The 19,815-nt window shown below is 35.2% G+C and overlaps 1 protein-coding gene across 1 annotated transcript in view; it reads right to left on the reverse strand.

Annotated features, from left to right (window-relative positions):
- Positions 1-17,603: 17,603 nt before the first annotated feature.
- Positions 17,604-19,815, reverse strand: part of LOC126969718 (uncharacterized) — a 54,573-nt gene continuing 52,361 nt past the window's right edge. The window contains exon 7 of the mRNA XM_050815273.1: positions 17,604-19,790. Within this exon, the coding sequence (XP_050671230.1) occupies positions 19,723-19,790 (68 nt within the window). The 3' untranslated portion in view covers positions 17,604-19,722. The remainder of the gene's footprint in view (positions 19,791-19,815) is intronic.

Consider the following 19,815-nt stretch of genomic DNA (forward strand, 5'->3'; position numbering starts at 1 on the left):
GTGCGAAGGTGGAATGTATGTTAGTTATAATGCACGCACTATGTTAGTTAAGTTCATAATTTTCAAATGGATCTCACTTGGGTAAAGGCCTCATCCATATTTCACTTATACGAGCCGGTCTGCCCACGTTTTTCTTTCCTATAGGTCCCTTCCATGTCGTGGTCTGAACAGACAGCACCTCTTTACGCTCCGTGAACAAATTATAAGTTTCTCTAAATAAAAAAAAAATGGCCAACTCGCCCACGCGGGTTCCGTAGCAGCAAGTTACATAATATAAATTATATAGAATGGAAAATTATATTAAGCTATTTAAATGGAAAATTCAAAAAATCTCACCATTTATATATAACGTATTATAATTTTAAGCATGTTTTATCATAATAACGTCCCCTTTTTACTGTGTGATGAAAAAAGGTCTAAAGGCTGTTAATTCAGTGTTGGATGTTAACGGATAAGGGTTGACATTTTGAAGATATTACTTGTCCTAATGGCCTAACAGTTGAAAAGGCGTGTTCGATTTAAGATTCGCATACAAAAGTGTTGACATAGAAATTGAAATAAAAATATTTTTATTAAAAGTTTTTTTATGACAGTAAGGGACGACACAGAGTAGGACGTTCAGCTGATGGTAATTGATAAGCCCTGCCCATAACAATGCAGTGCCGCTCAGGATTCTTGAAAAACCGAAAAATTCTTAACGACACTACGATTGCGCTCGTCACCTTCAGACATAAGATGTTATATTTCATTTGGTCAGTAATTTAAAAAAGGATGTGCGAATTCACTGGCTATACATATATATTTACATATATTTATATAAATAATACTAGCTGACCCAGCAAACGTTGTATTGTCGATATTAAAATCGCGATACAAAAGTAACTGTTGAACGTAGATGAGTGAAAATTTAAAGTTGTATGTATTTTTTAATGCTGACTCATAATCAAACAAATTAAAAGAAAATTCAAAAAAAATACGTGACCACCCTTAACATTTAGGGGGATGAAAAATAGGTGTTGTCCGATTCTCAGACCTACCTAATATGCACCCAAAATTTCATTTCAATTTCATCAAAAATAATTCTAAAGGAATCAATTTGGAGAAAATAAATTACTTTTATGCCTTTTGGGGAGGGAAAGTAAATCATCTTTAACGACCTTAGTGATATTAGCATTATATTAACAGGACAATGATGTCTAAATATCCTATATAAATTAGGATATCATCCCCACCATCTGGATGTGTGGCGGTCCTCTACAGTGCGATTTTCAAGGAGCTTTCTTCCACGTACTACAAAGCTGTGCAATGATCTTCCTTGTGCGGTGTTTACGGGACGATACGACATGGGTACCTTAAAAAAGCGCGTACACCTTCCTTAAAGACCGGCAACGCTCCTGTGATTCCTCTGGTGTTGCAAGAGAATGTGTGCGACGGTGATCACTTAACACCAGGTGACCGTACGCTCGTTTGTCCTCTTTTTCCATAAAAAAACATAATTAAACGTACCTATTTAGCTAAAACTGACCAACAAAAGCAAAACAAGTTGTTTGTAGACTATGTTGAAATAGCTTAACCGCATGTATCGTAAGCATGACACACATTCAAGTGGCAACAGTAACGTTATTAAGATTCTTGTGATGTTACAAGTGAAGATGGGTGGCGTTCAAACATAATATCAGGTGATTATTCCATCATTCTTTAAAAAAAAAACGCCCAAGAGCGAGTTGGACTCTCCCATGAAGGGTTCCGTAGCAGCAAATAACATAATATAAAAGTTCTTGTAGTTCATTGTAACGATTAATGACGTATTAAAATAAACTTCTTACTAGATCTCGTTCAAACCAATTTTCTGTGGAAGTATACTGGAGATCTGGAAAGGTCTCGAAACGTCGGGTTAACTAAAAATAAAAATATAACTTTTACGGAAAAATCTAATGTAAAAACACAGTTACAATTACAGGCGTTTTAATCCTTTAAAAGTGTTTAATTTAATAAATTGTCATTATTCAGATGTTGAAATATGGCAGCATAAAATATTAAAAATGACAACTTACCCACTCAAATTTAATAAGATCGCACATTATTTAGAAAATTTAATTATAATTGTTAAAAACTTAATTTGATAATCAATGAAGAGAATTTTCAATGATTGTTATTTTATCAAGCTGTGCAGTTTTATTTATTATTTATATTGTAAATGTTTCTTTAGATAAAATCATTCCAACCATCTGATGATTAATGAAATGATATTGACGTGCAATGAAATGCAATGTTGCCAGCTGAGATCAAACCAGGATCAAGGCTTTGCCTAATCAGTTATATATTTGATAGTTTAAACGGAAAACAATACTATCTAAGCACGTTGTATGTTAGCTTTTAACAATTATCGAAATTTTTTTTAATGAAAATACTAAAAACGAAACGAGCAGGACGTACATTTGGACGGTAATGGATACGCCCTGCCCATTACAATGCAGTGCTGCTCAGGATTCTTGAAAAACCCCAAAAATTCTGAGTGGCACTACAATTGCGCTCTTCACCTTGAGACATAAGATGTTAGGTCTCATTTGCCCAGTAATTTCACTAGCTACGGCGCCCTTCAGACTGAAACACAGTAATGATAACATATTACTGCTTCACAGCAGAAAAAGGCGCCGTTGTGGTACCCATAATCTAGCCGGCATCCTGTGCAAAGGAGCCTCTCGCAAATTAATATAAAATCGTAGACGTGGCGTGTCTGTACGATAAGTACATTTTCAAATAAACTTATTGTACTGTACTACTTATGTTATTTAATATATGTTCACAAAAATCGTCTACTTTTTGCTCTTAATGGTGATTTTCCTTATTATAACACTAGAAATAAGGGATTTCTTGCAACTAATTCTAGTAGGCTTCATAAGATACATAACAGCTTTAAGGGTAAATGTATACACTTTTATAAAGAAACCGTAAGTTAAGGCACTATCTATGTTTTATTAAAAAATGACTGTGTCGTAAATCCTACTACTCCACAGCTGAGTCTCTAAGTGATCGAACAGCCTGGGATTATGATTATTTTATAGCAATTTTAAAAACAGTACAATATTGTATATTTTATAAAAAAAAAGCGCAAAAAAAGAATGCTGGGAGAGTTTCTTGCGCCGCTCCATCTCTCAGAGCGCCATTTGTTTCCGAAGCTGTAGTAGTATCTAGTATATTAGAAATGACATCAAAAAGAATTCTAAAGGAATTGATGCTGAGAAAATAAATTCCTTTAGTTTGCAGAAATTGCTCTATTTCTCTGTTGTTCTCAATTATATGATTTATTTATTAATCAACTCAATAAAATTAATAAACTTAAGCTGTATAATTACATTCATCTCACGATAAATTTATATCAGAGACAAAATCAGATAAAAATTCACTGATTTCAATTATTATTCTCCAGATATTTTCCAATCAATTATTCACTAGAAATAAGAAATCTCATATCGAAACAAAGCATTTCGTTCGTATTTACGATTCATCATGGCTTAGACAATGGAACTTTTGTTCACTGTTTGATTCTGATTAGGGTTATATTGAACAACGATAAAAAATGGATATAATAAACACGATTGATTACCTTTATAATGCTACATGTGTTTGTATTAACTTAACTTTTTATTTGACTAATTGTTTACGTAAAGGCTTCTGTAGCTAGATTTCAAAAAGCTATCCAAAGAAATACGGCTTGATTAGCAAATTTGATAATTGCACTTGATTGGCAATATACGTTGCACGAATAGGTGAAGTAATTTTTAATTTTTTTGACATTTTTTTAACTTTAAATTTTCACCCATCTACGATCAACAGTTACTTTTGTATCGCGATTTTAATATCGGCAATACAACGTTCGCTGGGTCAGCTAGTATATATATAAAATGAAAATGGTCTTTGTTTGAGGCTCTTTCAAGTATAAACCATTGATCGTATCGACATGAAACTACCACCATTCGATGAGGAATTTTTCCTTAATGGTTTATGGCTGCTTATTTTTTTATTGTTTAGTTTATTTTCTTTCTAAATTCGCCTAGTGAAGCGGGCGGGAACGGCTAGTAGATACTATAACCAAAATATCGCACCCTCAATGGAAAAAGAGCATGAGTGATATTACTTTGAATTGCCGATTTATTATCATATTTAAAAAGTGGGTTTCAAGTTACATATTATTTTTTTATTGTATTATTATATCTTGAAATTTTTTCATATTTTTATTGTTAAATTTGACGAATATATGCATGAAATATGGTTTTATAAATGTTGACTTCATACGAATTTCTTCTCGCCCAAAATACCACAGTGTCGGAAGACGAACGTTTTTAGCCAATGTGAGTTGCCTGTGATGACATACGGAACATAGACGTGGTCGCTAACTATGGGCATTACGAGGAAGCTCACTGTTGCTCGGCGGGCAATGGAGAGGGCTATGTTCGGAGTTTCCCTGCGAGATCGAATCAGAAATGAGATCCTTAGGAGAACCAAAGTCACCGACATAGCCCAAATGATTGCGAAACTGAAGTGGCAGTGGGCAGGGCACATAGCTCGGCGGACAGACGGCTTTTGGGGCAGTAAGGTCCTCGAATGGCGGCCACGTACCGGAAGGCGTAGTGTTGGTAGGCCCCTCACAAGATGGACCGACGATCTGATCAAGATCGCCGGAGTAGGTTGGATGAGCGCAGCGCAGGACCGATCGCCATGGTGATATTTGGGGGAGGCCTTTGTCCAGCAGTGGACGGCTTCCGGCTGAAGTGATGATAATGATCATGAATAAATTTTATTAGGGATAAATACAATATGCATTATAAAGCAAAACATAGAGAGAGTTTTAGGAAGTATTACTTATTACAACGTTTGTCATTAATCTTTAATACGAATGAATACTGCTTTACAAGATACAAATGCCAAAAATATACTACTCCAGGACGGTCCCAGACTGTGTAGTCCTGGAAAATCCGTCCCTGGGTGTCCACAATTAGGACCTGTACCTAATAGTGGATGCTCGGGCTGCCCCACTTATTCTGGAAGGGCAAGCAGAGCAAGAGGCTATAACCATCATCCTCCACATTAGCTGTGGACTTTTGCAACATCAGGCGGCTCAAATTTAAATGCCGCCCACTTCCATCAGGAGATGGCGAAGCCGGCCCTACTCTCTTTGACCAAGACACAGACATCCTTATGTCTTTATTTCTATCTCACTATAGTGTTTAAGAATGTATCTATATTTGTTGCCAAATAAATAAATAACCAAACAACCAACCACTACCCTGACTGTCTCGTCCCCTGAGTCAAAATCCAATTTACCAACTTTTTCCTGTTATTATGTCAGCATTTTCAGTCTTTTGTAGCCCACTCACACAAAATATGCCTCGAAACATTTAAGCGTCATTAATAATTCATTTTGCGATCTCACGTGAAATAAGTTTTGCCTTGTTTCGAATTTCTTGCTTGTAACCTCCAAGATATTGATGGTTCGATGAAAAATATTATAATGGTCATAGATTCAAATTAATTTGAATTCAGTAAACACGTAAATAAATCTATATAATAATATATTTCAACACGTTCTTGAGGATTGATACAGTAAGAACGTAATTTTTTGTCTTTAACTGTAAAATAGCTGACATTTATATCTATGTTTTATGAGTACTAGCTAAATCCTCGCAATGATTTGTTCTGTTTCAATTTCTTTATGAAAAAACTTTTCAGTTATTGAAGTCGGTTATTTTACTCGTAAATTTTTCAATTTATTACTTTTCAGTGTCAGTTAATAATAATTATATCATATAATAAAATGAATGAAAACTCCTAAAGAAGCCGTGCACCAAAACAATTACAATATCATCAATGTAGACAAAAATTTTCATAAAATGAAAACTACTGGGCCAAACTATGTAAAAATTATGGGACCAAATGGCATCTATTCCACATCTAACTAAAGTAGAATTACGTAAATCACCAATACTACTACGACCAATACTACTGAGCCAGTGATGCACAATCTGCACAGTGGGAGTTTTGATTGTTTTAGAAACTGTTTAAAAAAATACTACAACAAATAAGAAAGCCAAATTAAAAAAAATACTATTGATGAATCTCCCAGCGCATACTTTGCCGTTAGCGCTGACGTACTGTTAAATTGCCCCAGCAATACTACGCTGAAATCACAAAACCTGAGCCAGACCCGTATTAAATAATCTACACGGTAGGAGTGCTGAGAGTTTTCGTAGTGAAACTGTTTAAAAAATAGTACAAGAAATAAGAAAGACACGCATAAAAGATTTACTATTGGTAGTCATCCCAGCGCGTACATTCCCAATACTGCCTGCGTACTTGTAAATTGCCCCAAATATACTACGCTGAAATCACAAAACCTGAGCCAGACCCGTTTCAAATAATCTACATGGTAGGAGTGCTGAGAGTTACGTAGTGAAACTGTTTAAAAATAGTACAAGAAATAAGAAAGACATGCTTAAAAGATTTACTATTGGTAGTCCTCCCAGCGCGTACATTCCCAATACCACCTGCGTACTTGTAACTTGCCCCAAAAATACTACGCTGAAATCACCAAACCTGAGCCAGGCCAGTTTCAAATAATCTACATGGTAGGAGTGCTGAGAGTTGCGTAGTGAAACTGTTTAAAAAATAGTACAAGAAATAAGAAAGACACGCATAAAAGATTTACTATTGGTAGTCCCCCCAGCGCGTACATTCCCAATACCGCCTGCGTACTTGTAACTTGCCCCAAAAATACTACGCTGAAATCACCAAACCTGAGCCAGGCCCGTTTCAAATAATCTACATGGTAGGAGTGCTGAGAGTTGCGTAGTGAAACTGTTTAAAAAATAGTACAAGAAATAAGAAAGACACGCATAATAGATTTACTATTGGTAGTCCTCTCAGCGCGTACATTCCCGATATCGCCTGCGTACTAGTAATTTGCCCCAACAATACTATGCTGATATCACCAAACCTGAGCCAGACCCGTATTAAATAATCTACACGGTAGGAGTGCTGAGAGTTTTCGTAGTGAAACTGTTTAAAAAATAGTACAAGAAATAAGAAAGAAACGCATAATAGATTTACTATTGGTAGTCCTCTCAGCGCGTACATTCCCAATACTACCTGCGTACTTGTAAATTGCCCCAAAAATACTACGCTGAAATCACCAAACCTGAGCCAGATCCGTTTCAAATAATCTACATGGTAGGAGTGCTGAGAGATGCGTAGTGAAACTGTTTAAAAAATAGTACAAGAAATAAGAAAGACATGCTTAAAAGATTTACTATTGGTAGTCCTCCCAGCGCGTACATTCCCAATACCGCCTGCGTACTTATAACTTGCCCCAAAAATACTACGCTGAAATCACCAAACCTGAGCCAGGCCCATTTCAAATAATCTACATGGTAGGAGTGCTGAGAGTTGCGTAGTGAAACTGTTTAAAAAATAGTACAAGAAATAAGAAAGACACGCATAAAAGATTTACTATTGGTAGTCCCCCCAGCGCGTACATTCCCGATACTGCCTGCGTACTTGTAAATTGCCCCAAAAATACTACGCTGAAATCACCAAACCTGAGCCAGACCCGTTTTAAATAATCTACACGGTATCAGTGCTGAGAGTTTGCGTAGTAAAACTGTTTAATAAATAGTACAAGAAATAAGAAATACACGCATAAAAGATTTACTATTGGTAGTCCTCCCAGCGCGTACATTCCCAATACCGCCTGCGTACTTGTAACTTGCCCCAAAAATACTACGCTGAAATCACCAAACCTGAGCCAGGCCCGTTTCAAATAATCTACATGGTAGGAGTGCTGAGAGTTGCGTAGTGAAACTGTTTAAAAAATAGTACAAGAAATAAGAAAGACACGCTTAAAAGATTTACTATTGGTAGTCCTTCCAGCGCGTACATTCCCGATACCGCTTGCGTACTTGTAATTTGCCCCAACAATACTATGCTGATATCACCAAACCTGAGCCAGACCCGTATTAAATAATCTACACGGTAGGAGTGCTGAGAGTTTTCGTAGTGAAACTGTTTAAAAAATAGTACAAGAAATAAGAAAGACACGCATAATAGATTTACTATTGGTAGTCCTCTCAGCGCGTACATTCCCGATACCGCCTGCGTACTTGTAAATTGCCCCAAAAATACTACGCTGAAATCACCAAAACTGAGCCAGACCCGTTTCAAATAATCTACACGGTAGGAGTGCTGAGAGTTGCGTAGTGAAACTGTTTATAAAATAGTACAAGAAATAGAGACACGCTTAAAAGATTTACTATTGGAAGTCCTCTCAGCGCGTACATTTCCGATACCGCTTGCGTACTTGTAAATTGCCCCAACAATACTATGCTGAAATCATCAAACCTGAGCCAGACTCTATTCAAATAATCTACACGGTAGAAGTCTGAGAGCCTGCGTAGTGAAACTGTGTAAAAATACCACAAGAAATAAAAGAGACCCACATTCGTAGTATTACGTTGTTGCATCGACGAAAATGTTGTAATGGGTAGCGCAGCCTCGGAGTCGTAGAGCGCCTTAGAGACCTATAAATAATCTAGTAAAGTTGACGACACATTATAAGTTCGCCTCCAGTGCAAGGTCATACACAGGACGACCAGGGCTCTTATCGATCACACATTGTATCGATTACTACCCGCTGCTAAACTGGTGTTCGCTAAATAGACTTACATTTTTACTCCGTTTAGTGGCCGCACACATAAAAGTGGCATGGCAATCGAAAGTTTTATACTACCATAAAGTGCTGAAAATAAATAGTTTTAAAACCTTTATGACATTTTGAAAACTATTATGGTTACATTTGATTATTATAATAATAACGTAGTAGGACGTACCGCCCCGCCTCTATTAGCGGCCGGATGTTTGCTAATCTATGACATTCCATGTGCAGACCCAAACCTGCCTACGCACGACTATTCCGGCTAGTTTTTTTTAAATATGATTGGATTTTGGATTTCTTTAATACAGGATTCCATTTAAATCTATCATAATATACAATACTCACAAAAGGTTGTGTGTAGTCTCTGTTCCAGATGAATGCCACTGAAGTTTGTAACAGAGATAAAAGTCATCCCATTTAAGAAAGTATTATTTTTTAAACATAACTAACAGAGTACTGCTGTGTAGGTATCGTTTAACCGTGGCTTAAACATAGTATGTGTATATCGATGCTATAAACTAATGAACACCTGACAACGTTCAGCCTGTAAAAGCTTACTGAAGTTGTGCCGCTGAGCAAACATGTTTTAAAATTTCTTAACAACAGTAACATAAATATCAATATAGCGAAACATCAAACGTGAGTTTGAAGGTAAATCTTCCTAAAATTTGAAGTAACTTGCATGCGTACTCGCTCGATCTCCTGTTTCGCAAATCACTTTTTTTAGATGTCTTATAAGGGATTTTGAAGTCTGTAAGTTATGAGCTTTATCATAATCGATGTTGTTATATGATGTAGAGCAGAGTAGTTAATTTAGCACCAAAGTTTATTCAGTTTTAAAATAAAAACAGAAGATATTATGGTGTTGATTAAAATGACGATCAGAGGGCCTACCATCAACTTTTAGTAAGCGATGCGATTCCGGTGCAGTTCAGTTTAGGTACCTGAACTGAATCGCTTAAATTCGTACCATGAAGTGCTTCTTGCTGAATGGCGTTTGGATCGCATAAGAAGAATGAACGAAATACACAGTCTGTGGTCCGCACTGTGAGAAATAGAATCCGCTCTACAGTCGTTGCATAAGTTTGTCTCTCTTAATTGAACCATATGCGTTGCGTTTCGAAACCTAAAATAATATGATTTTAGCGGCTTTTTTGCATAGAATATACTTAAGATACATTTTGAAATTGCGCTTTATATCGTCAATTTATAAACCATTCCCGTTCTTGTACTTATTAAATGATAATAATATTTTTATATATCTAGTTCTTTGAATTGCAAATTAAATTTGCTTAGGTGTTTACGTAAAAATAAACTGATAAAAACGAGTTATGGACGCCCCTCTTTTTTAATTAGTTCTTGCAAACAGGCTATAGCCAGCGGCCTTACTGCCTCGTCTTTAGTATTTTCATTTTCGGTATTAATTTTCAGTATTTTGTTTTACAAAAAAGTCCAATAAATTATTCTCATCTCATCTTTCATCAATAAAATTTTCCTCTTCTGTATGTTTTCACTATTTTTTAAAAGTTTTCAACAACACGATTCACTTTCCTCTAAGGAAGTAGCAACTTTTTTCGAATCGCTCACTTTGACACATAAGCTATCCAGTTTAGGTTGAAATATGACCTCATGGTACGAATGTATGAACGAACCTTTGGAACGAACTGAATCAGTTTGCGATTCAATGTCTTGATTTGACGTCAACCTAAAATGGATAGCTCTAATGACGTCGTGGTACGAAATAGCAAAGCAGTTCAGTTTAGGTTGTCAATTGTAGGAGTTCATGGTAGGCCCGCTGTTTACAATAACTCCAGGGTTAAGTGACCGACCACAGTAATGTGTACACATTACTGTGTTTCGGTCTGAAGGGTGCCGTAGCTAGTGAAATTACTGGGCAAATGAGACTAAACGTCATATGCCTCAAGGTGACAAGCGCAGTTCGAGTGCTGATAAGAATTTTCGGGTCTTTCAAGAATCCTGAGCGGCTCTGCAGCTCCACTTTCGTTATCACGGTGGGGGGGGCTTGCCCTGTTAAGCCAAGAAACCATGGAAGAATGCTTGCCCAAAACTCCAGTACTATTTATTGTCAATGAATGGAGCTAAGACTTAATGTGAACCGTCCTGGTGTTGGTTGCAGACGGGTCACGTGAGTAGGCCAACGGTAGCACCTACAGTCTGATCAAGATGGATTACTTCTCATTCACCAAGAACCTTTGGCAAGCAGAAAAGTTAATACGCTCTTTAAAAATAATATGCAGGCGCCAGATAAGATACATAATAGCTTTAAGGGTAAATGTATACACTTCTATAATGAAGTCCCAGCCACTGTTCAGGCATTATCTATAAATAAATTTAAATGTTTTATAATTTAATTGCTGTGTCGTAAATCCTATTAATCCACTGCTGAATATCTAAATGATCGGACAGCCTGGGACTAGATTATGATTTCTTTATAGCGATAGAAATGACTGTACAATATTGTATATTTTTATTGAAAAGAGCTCAAAAAAAAATATGCTGGGAGAGTTTCTTGCGCTGCTTCTTCTCTCTCAGAGCGCCATTTGTTTCCGAAGTGGTAGTAGTATCTAGTAGTTATTAGAAATGACATCAAAAAGAATTCTAAAGGAATCAATTTTGAGAAAATAAATGCCTTTTAAGCCTTTTAAGGAGGCTTAAACCACTCAATGAAAAGAGACGAAATGAAGATGAAGAAATTATAACCAAATTGCCTATTTAACATATAAAGACACATCTTACAGGAATCAGGAAATTGTATCCTTTCTAATATTATAAATGTGAACGTTAGTTTGTTCGTTACGATTTGACGCCTAAATGGATCGATTTTCATGGCATTTAGTACAGAGATAGACAAGAGCTTAGGAAAGGACATAATATTCTACCTTTTATCGCGAATAAAAGGCTTGGCGGGAAAAAGGGTGTGGAAATTTGTATGGAACTTCGTCATTATTGAAGATGAACACCATGAAACTTTGTATTTAGGCACTTGATAAGAAATTAATATTTGTTCTAGTGTTTTAAAAAATTAGACATGTGTGGGGTGAAAAAGGGCGATGAAAGTTCTATAGTTGGTAGCTTATAAAAATGTATTAACCACAGCCATTTGTACTATATTACTTACAAATTAAGTATATTAAAAATAAGTGAGCTTCTTTTTGCGGTGTTTCCGGGACGATACGACATGGGTACCTTCAAAAAAATCGCGTACACCTTCTATAAAGCCGGCAACGCTCCTGTTATTCCTCTGGTGTTGTAAGAGAATGTGGGTGGTGGTGATCACTTAACACCAGGTGACCCGTACGCTCGTTTGTCCTCCTATTCCATAAAAAAAAATGCTGCCCAAAGTAAGTATTGCACGCGAACGAAGTCGCGGGTAAATGCTAGTTTAATATAAAGTATTGTTGTATCAATGATACTGACATTCTGTAGATAAAAAACCATGCAAAATAATTGAAAATACCTTGTATTTAATCTAGAATCTCAAATCTTCTAGAATTCCACTCCATGCAACTAACTTAAATATTATCATCCTCACAATCTGGATGTGTGGCGTTTCTCTTCAGTGCGGATTTCGAGGAACTTTCTGCTACGTAAAACCAATCTATGAAATGAACTTCACTACGCGATGTTTCCAAGAATATACATACGCTGATATTCCTCTGAAGGTAGATAGTGTGAGTGGTGGTGATCACTTAAAACAGGTTAACCGCAAGATCGTTTATTCTGGTCTCTATAAAAATATTTTTTTTAGGTAAATTTAATAAAAAGAGAAGCTAACTTGGATCATATTTTATATGGAGAGAAATTGAAATTATTTATTTGCAAAAAATATTACAGTTAAGATGTTAACATTATTAATTATCCAATATTCTTCGTCAATTGACATGCAAAATATGTTTTGAGGTAGTCTTCATAATCATTATTGACCCATTAAGAATACTTTCCTTTTTTGCACAATTTCGATAATTAGGTACAATGAATTATGCTCAAAGTACCAACACACCACTGTCATACTGAAACATGTCGGATTCCATAATGCCATCAATGATAATAGTTAAATAGAGTTTGCGATCAATTGTGATTGATTTGATCAAAAGCTTTGCTAAAATCCGTGTAAATAGCTCCAACAACTGACCGATGGTTGAGAGTACCATATGACACATCTTTGGCAAAGGAAACTTGAGTAAGTAGATAGAGTAGCAGACCTAGACTTTTGATTATGTTTTTAAGTTATACATTTATTATATAACATTTTCTTGTAAGAACGTCCTTTTTATCTGTGAAATAAACAATAGCCCTTGGGGCTGGGACAATATGTGATTCTTGTTTGATAATTAAAGGACGGGGTGGACATTGTAAGAATATTGTTTGTTCTACAGGTCCGAAAAAATTGGACTTCATATTATATTATTGCTTACCTTAGTAGGACGTTATCCTGCTATCGAATTTTTAGCGGAAATGTGAAATTTTAAATTAAATATTCAGAGTTAACATTGATTAATTTAAAATTTAAAAAATTCAAAACTGAAAAGGTCATTCCTCTATGATAAATTTAAGTGCAAAAGTGTGCTTCACTGTATTGGCACTCTAAACAAAAATGAAAAAATAAAAATAAAAACAACCCGAACAATTAAACCCAATTTAAACAATTTCCACCAGTTTGAAATGCTATGGGTCTGAAGTATTTAATAAGAATTTTTATAAGAATATTTATCACGTTTTGGTGGGCTCTGAAGTGTTAAAATAATAAAATCTAGGTACGTGTATTCTAGGTACAATTCTATAATTATTAGTTAAAACTAAACATGCCTATAAGAGTTCATGTTTTTCACCGCGTTATCAGGTTTTTTAAGACAATAAGGGGCGAGACGAGCAGAACGGTCAACTGATGGTAATTGATACGTCCTGCCGATTATAATGCAGTGCCACTCCGGATTCTTGAAAAATTCTGCAGCACTACAACTGCGCTCGTCACCTGAAGACATAAGATGTTTAGAGTCATTTGCCCAGTAATTTCACTAGCCACGGCACCCTTCAGACCGAAAAACAGTAATGCTTATACATTACTGCAGAAATAGGAACCGGCGGTACCAATAACCTAGCCAGCCACCTGTGCAAAGGTGCCTCCCACTGGTAAAAGATTGTATATTAATATATATTTTGTTTTAGAATTTGTATTTAAATACAGAAGCTATAATATATAATGTTTGATACAAAGAAGGATCTTATAAGCGAGTATGTTTTGTGTGTTCATGACTCTTTAGAGTCAGTTGCATTACTTTGGTTTCATCAGCGGAAACAATAATTTGAATAAAGATTTTAACAGTTATGCAAAAATTACGATAACATATCCACCTCACGAGAATAAACGGAAATCAAAACCATAGCTCGTCTCCCTAACTAAGCGTCATGTAGATACAATTACAGACAGTATACGTTAGATAGCAGTATGTCGATTCACTACTGAGGCATTAAACAGTAAACCAACGAATGCCTGTCACAGCGCTCGGCCTACAAAAGCTTAGCCGAGTTGTGCCGCTGAGTGATTATTCATGTTTTGAAATTTCCAGTCTTTGGAAATTCTCTTAACGATCATAATAGATTTTTCCTTACATAAAAACATCATCAGCTGAGATTGAAGGGAGATTTCATCAGATTGATTGATGAAACTAAAAAGATTTAAAGCCATTACAATTATAGCAGAAAGAAAATAAGGCTTCATTTGCGAAAAAACGACATATACAGTACCGTATATTGTTATAAATATACCAATAAGTATAACTTTTATTTGTTTTTTGTAGATTCATGATACTTAATAATAAATTTAAAAATAATGTTATTCATAAGTAATATGTTATAACTCGTAGTTTGCCAAATATATAACATAAATGTTAGCTCTGGTGATATTTAAACTAGCTAATAATAACTCTATAACAGATTCCTCTCCCTCCTTTCCTTTTCCGAGATCCCCACCCCCCAACCCCTCTTATATTTATATATTATATATCTACGTATGTGACGGCGCGACACATGACATTTGACGTTTGCTGTCAACGACCTCGGAACAGATTGGCAGCATGACAGATGTCAGCCGTCAGCTGCCACTCATGCGGAACGTCACACCGGTGGGAGCGGGGCGGCCATCTTGGTCACTTTTGCATCGAAAACCGCCAATGCACCACGCGCTCGACGAATCGCTTATTTCCGACGCCATCTTTAACATTTTCTGATTTGATTTAATAGAGTATCATTATCTGTACCTTATTAAAGTGTTTTAGAGTTATATTTTGTTAATCTGTGAAGTTAAGAAGAAATAAATCACTGGAGAACTAATTTGTGACTTTGTTCGAGTTTCTGACCCACGTGAAACATGGAAGATTCTTATATAGGCCATCCTGAGTCTATATATACATATCTATGTATTTAGTTACCTTAGTTTTAAGTTAGTTTTAAGCTCTAGTCTTAAGTTAGATTAAGTGATACCAAATAGCCAGGTTTTCCCCCACAAACCGTATGTATTAGTTTTTCCCTCAACACGTAGATAGGGTTGTAGAAATAAGTTTTCTGATACCTACATATATAAGGCTTAATTGTAAATTGCTTTAATAAGTAGATTATAAGTAATTTTGTATATATATCTTTCTATCAAATATAGAAATTTGGAATTTGAGTTTTTTTTCTATAACAGATACAGTAAGAACTTTGCTCTGTCATATTAAGAAAATTGAACTATTGAGAGTGTGATAGAGTGCATATATATACTAATAGAGTGACCGCCACAAGTCTATTACAATATAATAAATTAATATTACATATATATTTGTATATTTTTGTGAAAAAACAAGGAGCCGGCTGAGTTTCTTGCGCCCGTTCTTTTTAGGTCTGAGGCATACTTTTTCGTATGGAAAGTAGTTTTTGACTCTCAATAAGTGATATAATATCCTATTTTGAAAAAAAAAAAATTGAATTTGAACTTGAATTTACTTTAATTAATAAATAAAATCGAAAGAGCAATGAATTTATAAATTTTATATAAACGGTGCATGTGCTATACTTAAACAGTACAATGAGTACCGCTTTAGAACTACCTCTCCATATTTAAAAATAATTTTCAATATGGCGTTATTTCTAGTAGATCCTGATGATGAAGCAACAACCTGAGAGTTGAACAAAGCAACAGAATTTTATAGCAAGGCGGTACTCGAACGGTTAGCTCAGTTGGCTAGAGCACCGGCACGGAACGCCGGAGGTCGTGGGTTCCAGTCCCGCATCGTACATAAAATTTTGTTTTTCAAATTTTATTTGTGTAGTATTCTCTGTTATTTATTTTTCTATATTAAAAACAGCATCGAAAGTAATAAACATGAATATGCTCGATTACTTTTTATATCGTATGTGTGTCAATATTTTTTAATTATTTTGGTTATTCTTGTTATGGCAAGAGGTATGAGTAGTTAATATATTATAATAGTGTCACCATTCCTTGAAATGTTTTTTTTTATGAAAATAACGGACGAGACAAGCAGGACGTTCAGCTGATGGTAATTGATACACCCAGCCCATTATAATGCAGTGCCGCTCTGGATTCTTGAAAAACCCAAAAATTCTGAGCGGCACTACAATTGCGCTCGTCACATTGAGACGTAAGATGTTAAGTCTCGTTTGCCCGTTAATTTCACTACCCATAATCTAGCTAACCAACCTGTGGAAAGGAGCCTCCCACTGGTAAATTATCCGTAGATAATCCATATATATTATAAAACTATTACAAATTTTTTCATACTTACCAAAGAATAATATTATGACGATATTAAGTCCACGTATATGTACGTGTAAAAAAACATTATATCTAATGTTTTTTTTTTCGAGAGGAGAAAATATATTTGATCGTATAAGTAGGGCGTCCATATGTTGGACTCAGGTCGAAATTCTGTACCGACTAAAAACCTCCAGTATTCCGGTAGCTTAACAGCTTTTCCAGTGTAACGGGTTGAGCCATGGTTGCCAAAATTCTTATTCGCTGCCATGGGTTCACCTGACGAGCCTCAAATCTCGGACCAGCTGTGTAGTATATCCAATATATGACTTAGATTATTAACAAATGGAAACGATGTTGAACTCATTTAAGTATCGTAACACTCTATACATAATTCTTCAATTGTTGAAGAATTATTTAATTGCTGACACAATTACAATTCTTCAAAAGACAAAAAGGATGAGAAATACTTTAGATAATTAATAAGATTAATTTTACCAAATAGTAATTGTTAAAATTCATAATTAAACGCGATTTACTCCCCTAAAATTATTGTATTTAAATTTATAATATTCGCGTTCATCTATATAAATAATTGTATTGTTATGATTACTTGTAATTAACATTTTTTTTATGGAATAGGAGGACAAAAGAGCGTACGGGTCACCTGGTGTTAAGTGATCACCGCCGCCCACATTCTCTTGCAACACCAGAGGAATCACAAGAGCGTTGCCGGCCTTTAAGGAAGGTGTACGCGCTTTTTTTGAAAGTACCCATGTCGTATCGTCCCGGAAACACCGCACAAGGAAGCGCATTCCACAGCTTTATAGTACGAGGAAGAAAGCTCCTTGAAAACCGCACTGTGGAGGACCGCCACACATCCAGATGGTGGAGATGATATCCTAACTTGTGGCGTGTCGTGCGAAGGTGGAATTAGGCGGCAGGAATCAGGTTAAACAGCTCTTCGGAACACTCCCCGTGATAAATGCGGTAGAAGACATATATGGCGAAAGCCGTACTGTCGGTCGTTGATCAACTGATGACAACTCTCCAAGATTTTGGAGTTATTTTAGTGCAATGATTGACTTTGCCTTAACTTTGACTTATAAATGAAAAGCTAAATATTATCAACATTATTTATTTCATATCTTCTCTTGCTAATAATGTAGTTTATTTACAATAGAGTAATTTCAATTGGATACATTTCACAAAACTATTCCGTGTAGCCTCACAAAAATCACTGAAAATAACTATCGGGAAACAATTATTGTAATAAATTCAATTTTTATTAATTATAATAATACACCTCTTTGAATTTAGTTATTCCTCATTGTATGCACATAATATGTCCATTATATTAACATAAATATAATATTTCTTATAAGTATCTATTAATAATCATAGTATATTTAACAATAAATAATATCATTCGATTCAGGATTGGTCTCCGCTGCGTTCCAACTGGATACCGCAAGCGTAGTCGCAAAGTGTAGCAACAATACTACGCCCAAGTGGGCGTACTCGAACCAGTCCCGGACAATGTGAATGGAATTAATTTAAATATTTTATTACAAACTGGCTTAGTTGTAAATCCTACTACTCCACGGCTGAATATATAAGTGATCCGACAGCCTGGGACTAGATTATGATTATTTTATAGCAATAGCAATGACAATACAATATTATAAAGAGCGCAAAAAAAGAATGCTGGGAGAGTTTCTTGCTTCTTCTCTCTCAGAGTGGCATTTGTTTCCAAAGTAGTATATAGTAGTATATTAGAAATGACATCAAAAAGAATTCTAAAGGAGTCAATTATCAGAAATTAAATGCCTTTTAAGACTTTGTAAAAATAATACTACAAGAAATAAGAAAGACACTCGCATATCATCAGTAAGTATTTTGTATTTTATTAATTTCAGTGTAAAATAATACGAAGCGTATGTTACAACATTATAAAGATGTCATTGAGTGTCAAGATGCCACGCACACAAGCATCTAATAGTTGCTGTAATAACAAAGCTATTGTTCTTAGGTAGTGCGCTATCTAGTTGGAGCGCAGCGGAGACCAATCCTTAATCTAAGAATATCATATTATTATTTACAGCGTAACGTAGGTATAAGTCTGGATTGTAGATATACACTGCTTTTATAATAGTATTAATTAAATCTAAGAGAGAAATAACATTTCAAATAATATTAATACTCATTTGAATTGGATTCTTATTACCTAGTCCAAGAAATTATATTATAGTTAAGTCAGTCTTTAAGAAGGTTACTTTTTCTAAAAATGTAACCAATGTTTTACAATTTTAAATAATTCAATTCACTTAAACAGAATTTGATTATTATAACTCCTTTAAACACGGTACTTCGGTCTTACATAGGTTTGTAGCATAAGATAGTAGTTAGTATATTTTCAAATACTAGTCATAAGCACAATACAAGTACAAGAACAGTAGCGTTACGCAGCGGTAGCCTTGAAATTTATACCTACGACTTGGTGGAGCGCTAGGGTTGGCACACAAAAAAAATTAACAAATAAACAACCGACTTCAAAAACACTATTCCAAGTCAATAGATATAATATTCAGTAAAAAGTATAAAAATAATGCGTTTTTTTAATACAATCAAATTCTATTTACGATTATTGTTAAATTTGGAATGGTACCACACGGGAAACACCAGTTTTCAAATAAAAAAAGAATTATCAAAATCGGTTCACCCAGTCGAAATTTCTGAGGTAACACACATAAAAAAAACATACCGACGTATTGAGAACCTGTTCTTTTTTTGAAGTCGGTTAAAAAGATTGACGATGCTGACGGTGCGGTGCATCTAATTGAACTCGGATAACGACCAGTCTCGGCAGCGTAGGGCGTGGCACTCAATAGGTTCGTCTTCCCAAGATTGCTAAGCGGATGTGTAAATCATATGCATGTATGCGTGCGGCGATTCGGGCGATCTAGTATTAAGTAAAAGTACTGTTCTATACTGTATTGTATTATAAGTCACATATTTGTGCTACTCTTAGCAAAGACCTATTTAGATAGATATATTTCATTATTATTACTTATCGTAGTTTGGCCTCTGGATCTTTATCTAACACGTTATAGATTTTTAAGGAAATATATATTCAATTGGATATGTGTCATGAGAAGTGTTTCTACCAACTAAAGGTAAAAACTTGTTAGATTTTCACAAACAATTTTCCACGAAATCCATTAAGTCCTCACTGGAATAACTACCGAGCATTAAAAATGCTGGATAAAATTAATGCTGACAGCCACAAATTACAGGCGAGGCTTGACTCTGGAACAAATAAATTTTTAATAAA

This window comes from Leptidea sinapis, chromosome 1, assembly GCF_905404315.1.
Source record: "Leptidea sinapis chromosome 1, ilLepSina1.1, whole genome shotgun sequence".
NCBI classification, from domain to species: Eukaryota; Metazoa; Arthropoda; class Insecta; order Lepidoptera; family Pieridae; genus Leptidea; species Leptidea sinapis.